Source organism: Gavialis gangeticus, unplaced genomic scaffold (assembly GCF_001723915.1).
Source record: "Gavialis gangeticus isolate Ggan-Ray unplaced genomic scaffold, GavGan_comp1, whole genome shotgun sequence".
NCBI classification, from domain to species: domain Eukaryota; kingdom Metazoa; phylum Chordata; order Crocodylia; family Gavialidae; genus Gavialis; species Gavialis gangeticus.
The window spans coordinates 25,559,717-25,565,024 of NW_017729033.1; the positions used below are offsets into that span (position 1 = coordinate 25,559,717).

A 5,308-nucleotide genomic window follows, 5' to 3' on the forward strand; every position below is an offset into this window, starting at 1 on the left:
GCCCCTGCACTCCAGCCCAGGCTCTGTATCTGTCAGAAGCTACCCAGAACCTGGGCCAGCTGCAAACAACTGCTGCCTTTCTGCCCCAGCCCCCACCTCTGCCTGTTCAGGACAGCTCCACGCGAGCTTCAAGCAGCTGCAGCAGGGAGCGCAGGCCACAGGGCAGGGGAGGAGCCACTTTTCCCCATGCTCAACACTAGCTCATTCTCTGCCACGGAGCAGGGGGTCAGGGCTATGTGCTGCCCCCCACCTGTACCATGGGGCTGGGGGGGCACTGGGAGTGAGCGGGTGAATGGGGCCCATACCAGTATCCCGGGGCCAGCACCGGCGGGGCCCAGAGCAGGGCAGCAGGAGTACAGGGTCCTGGCCAGCAGGGGCTCTATGGAGCTGAACCAGCACCCCCCTCTCCCTGCTGGTTCAGTCCAGCCCAGCTCCACAGACCCCTGCCAGCCTACACCGCACTCTGGGCCCCACCGATGCTGGCCCTGAGATATTGGTCCCCAGGTGGTGACTAGGGGGCGGGGCACCTGTCAAGGGGCAGGGCTACCCATGCGGCCCTCGACAGCTTGCCAAAACTGGTTAAGTACCCCTCTGCCTGAAATAATTGCCTGCCACTGCATTGAGCCAGCCAGCCTGACATCACTTCCCAACATTACTGCAGTATTGGAGTGGAGGGGACACTGACATTCTGCAGCTATTCCCAGCTCACCTAATAAACCTTTGAGCCAGTTACTAGCCACTGCAGGATGTAATATTATTGTGATTCTTGATTTTTGGGTCAACAACAGAAGAATGGTTTAGAGAGCATAAAGAAGCATAAAGACATCTTCCATCCTTCAGGTCCTGTACTGAGCAATTAGAACCATACTAACCCAAACAGTTGTACAATGACTGTGACTATTTATGCAGTTAAAAGTCTATACATAACCCTCCCACCTAATTAATGGTGCCCTGGTATATATTTACAGCCCCCCAGAAAGAATAAATTTGAATTTCCAGAATTTGGGAGGGAGAGAAGGTATAAATAAAGAGGATGGTGTGCAGTAGGTTGGGGGAATGGCAACCAGAGGCTGGAGACAGTAGTATCAGTGGAAAGAGAAAAACTTCAGGAGTAGAAGGGAAAAAAGTGCATTGTAGTTCCCTGACTGCAGTTTGTTCTGGACACATGGAAGCAAACAGCATTATCAAACCACTCTATTGCAATGGATCTTTCAGAGCTGTAAACTAGGTCAGCAGTGAGATAAAAGCATGACATGATGTTAGATCTGATGAGTGCCAGCAGATTTGAGAGACTTTTTGTAAAAATATATCAGTTTTGATAAAAGATTTGATAGTGAAGGTGCCTTGGGTCAAGGATGGAAAGTCTGGCCAAATGGTAGACAGAGCTGCTCAAAATAGCCAATAGGCCTGATTACAGCATTTACCTAGTTTAAGTCCCCACTCTGTTTCCTTTCTTTTTTGTGGCTCCATGAATGTTTAGTAAGTTGCTACTGACTGATTAAAGCAGAAACTGACTTTATTACTGCAAACCAGACAGAGTAGGGGCTTGAACCTGTGCAAGTACCCTAAATATTGGGATGTTGGTTATTTTGGGATCTCTTTCTACCTTTCCTTTTTTTGTTTTTATTTAAAGTCTGTTTTGTTTTGAAACCTTCAACATCACAACAAAACAGACCTTAAAATATTAATGAAACAGATTTAAAAAATATTAATAAAAAACCAAAAGGAAGTAGTATGTATATCATTAACTGATATTCTTATTTTCCATCTGGGCTTATTCAGCAGAACCAAACTATAGCATAACTATAATATAATAACTGGTTGTCCCTTTATACTGGTTTGCTGGTGAGGAATGGGCCTGAATCAAATTTCCATACTGTGGGGTGTTTGCCAAGAAGTTGAGAAAGGAATGCTGAATAGAGCACACCCAGACTTTTCAATACTTTGACTTCTACCTCTTGAAATCTACAGTTATCTTATTGCTTGCTATGTGACCAAGACATAGAGAATAACATAATGTTTTTAGAGAGTTAATATATGTATTATATGGTGGACAAAGGGAAAAACAGTTCTCACTCCAGGTTTAAGGACTAATTCTAGCTCCTGAGCCATATCGGTGGTTACTAGTGATTGGAAAACATTTCTGGTGACTGCCCTTAATGAACAGCCCTTACGTACAAGTGGACTTACCTGAGCCTAGTATGGAGTAACTTTTGAGGGACACCTTTTTTAAATGACATAATTTCTGCATTCTAACAAAAAGAAAATCAATCAGATCCTTCAAATGTGAGGAAAAGGGTTCTGGGAAATGTGTAAGTTATGCTTTTGTAATAAGATTAGTGCAAAAGGAACTGGACTCAATCATGTCATATACTGGTGACAAACTGGTCTGTCCCCATTAATCCTAGTGTGGGCTATTCCTGAACCTCATCCCTTCTGATGGATAAGAAGCCTGCTCGTTTGTGGCTGTGGTGGCCTCACTGCTTTGCCTGGCACGATGGGCTCGGAGGAGGGCAATTTTGATTGGCAGAGTATTTCCACCCATCAGGTGGTAGCGGGGAGAGGCTTGCCCTGCCTCCGCCTGGAGGGTGGGAGGGACAAAGAGCCCTGGACCTGATTGAGAACTGCACCTTGCAGGTCTGGTTGACTTCAGGGGTGGAACCTCTGCAGAGAATAAAAGGACAGCATGCTTGGCACGCAGGGCAGACACTCCCCAGGTCTTCTGGACCCTGCTCTTCTGGAGTCCCTTGACGTGTCTAGAATTATATATTCATTGATACTATCTAAAGAGCTGGCTTCTCTTATCTTCATTTCCATAATAGTATTAAAAGTTTAAGTTTAAATTAAATGCAAAGTTGTCAAATAATTCCAAATTGCAAAACGTATAGCATGACTAGTGCCTAACATAGCCCACACTGTTAAAATGGACTTTTGCAGAATTTATATCTTGTTTAATCCTTTTAAGGGGGCTGTATAAAATAACAATCTGGAAAAGTCTGATGAATTAATGAAGTGCTGATAGATAAAAGAGGAATTTCTGATGCTCAACCATAAACATCCACATCTGGAAGAGAAATTGTAAAGCTTTCCAGAAACATAAGAAATAAAAGGATAAAAACATAAGGATAAAAACAGACATAATTAGGTTTCCTCAGCTATAATCTTATAGGTGTGGACATAATAAGAAAGGGCTTCAGTTAATGTTTCCTCTAGTAACTACACATGTGAAAATGATTAATATCCAGTCGCAATAAAGAAAGTCCCAAAAAACATCAAGAACCCCAGAGTTTTCACTCCTCTCCTGTTTCTTCTTGCTGGTTTGTAGCAGTTAAAAGGGCAGAGCTTCAGTTTACATAAAACTGTTTAGCAGTGTAGATTTATAGCAGTTAAAGCTCCAAGGCCTATATGCTTTTGTTGTTGGAATTTTTTTTGTGGCTTTCATATGGTTATGCATATTTTTATTTTGTGTTTATTTCTAAAGTTTGAAATAAAGCTGCACTTCTATTCCAATATTTTTATTTGGACCATTTAACTTATGCAAAACATAAATGATTTATGTATTTGGTTTATGTTAATCCCCTCTTTTTTGCAGCTATATAAAAATCTCTGGAATACAGTCCTACAAGGCAGCAAGGTCCTGCAGAGACCATCATGGTGGGCAGAATTTTGTACCAATAAACCCATTGTAGGCAGGCTGAGATCAAGACTGTAAAAAATGGCCTAAACAAGATGTAAAAAATGGCCTAAAAAGACAGAACCTAAATGAAACATTACAAAGGATTGCAAATGAAGGTTTTCATACTAAGATGTGAAGAACTGGAACAACTGTGAAATCAAATCCAGCCTAGTTTCGAGGACTGTTGATATCATAATGGCAGGATTATTTCAGCATTTCCACATAATCTTGCTATTAATCAGTCAAAAGCTCCATTAATACTATTTGCTTATCACAGCTTTAACATGTAGGTTCAATAAGTACAAATTAAATATTACTTCTGTCACCATTACTCATCAGAATCTTCCAATCCTGTAAATATTGGCGTGCTGAAGACTTTGACCATCCAAATAATTTTCCTACTTTGGGCCATAAATGCATGTTTCTCAACCAGGGCACTGTAAGATTCCTTTAAGGGTGACACGGGGCACCACACAATGTTACTGTTACTTTTACTGTATTCTTTGCAACAGATGAATTGCTCTTACCATATTTACCAGAATCCAAGGTGATGCCCAATAACTAGATTCTGTACAGTATGTGGAAATTTATAAACTTATCATAATGTTCAACATCTAGAATCTAATTGTTGGAAGGTCATCATAAATTCATCCCCCACCACTACAGTGGGGCAAGCAGTGGTAGGGGGCAGGTAAGAGAGAAGTCAAGTATCCTGATCCCTGTCTCTTGACCACCCCCTGCACCTTGTCCCTTCTTCTGCCTTTCCCCACCACCACTTGTCCCCTCTGCTGATTGCACTAGCCCTGCCTGCCCAGTGCCTGTGTACTCTGGTGCTTGCCCCCCCCCACCCCGACACCTGCCCCTCCTGCTATTTTCTTTCCCCCTGGTACCTGCCTTCCCCCACAGTGCCTGCATCCATTAACACCTGACCCCCCGCCACTTGCCCTTTTCTCACCTGCCCCCCCGCACCACTACTTTGCAACCCCCCACAACTTTCCCTTTTGCTGCCTGTGACCCCTTGCCTAGGTCCAGCCTCACTCTAGCCCAGTACATGAAGCACAGGGTTTCCCTGGAGGAGGGGCTGTAGCGAAGATGTGACTAGGGGTGGGGGGTAGTTGAACAGCATTTGCAGCTTCAACCCCAACCCTGGAGTTGGAGCAACAACAGCTGCCTTCCCCTCTCTGTACTCTATACTCTGTACTTTAAAACAAGGAGCTTTCCCACCTCCCATGTTAGATGGGGAAAAAAATCTCGTCTTGGTGTTGAGTAAATATGGTATTTTTCTGAAGTCCAAAAGTAAAAAAATGAGTGAAAGCTAAGAGCTGGCATTTTCCAAGTGGTGCTGCAAGTTCTAACAAGGGCTGTTTTGAGTCTAATAAGGTTGACAACCACTGACAGACAGGTAGTCCAGCATAAACGTATCAAGCTTCGGGGGTAAACAAAGTAGAAGGAGGAGCAGATTGCTATTAGGTAGGCCTGTGAGAAGTGGCAAGTAGGGCTATGCCCTGCTGCTGCTTGCCCCCTTCCACCCCGAGCACCGCTGCATCCGGCCCCACTGTCCTGGCTGGGCAAGCGGCAGCAGGGCATAGCCCCGCTCCCAGCACTGCCGCGCCTGCATCCCATGCCTGAGTC

At 44.2% G+C, this 5,308-nt stretch overlaps 1 protein-coding gene across 3 annotated transcripts in view; it reads left to right on the forward strand.

Moving 5' to 3' along the window:
• LOC109303775 (peroxisomal acyl-coenzyme A oxidase 3-like) overlaps positions 1 to 4,007 on the forward strand; it is an 85,670-nt gene extending 81,663 nt beyond the window's left edge. For all 3 annotated transcript variants that reach the window (XM_019526024.1, XM_019526026.1, XM_019526025.1), the window contains one exon: positions 3,593 to 4,007. In XM_019526024.1, coding sequence (XP_019381569.1) covers positions 3,593 to 3,712 — 120 coding nt within the window. In that variant the 3' untranslated portion in view covers positions 3,713 to 4,007. The remainder of the gene's footprint in view (positions 1 to 3,592) is intronic.
• Positions 4,008 to 5,308: the final 1,301 nt, after the last annotated feature.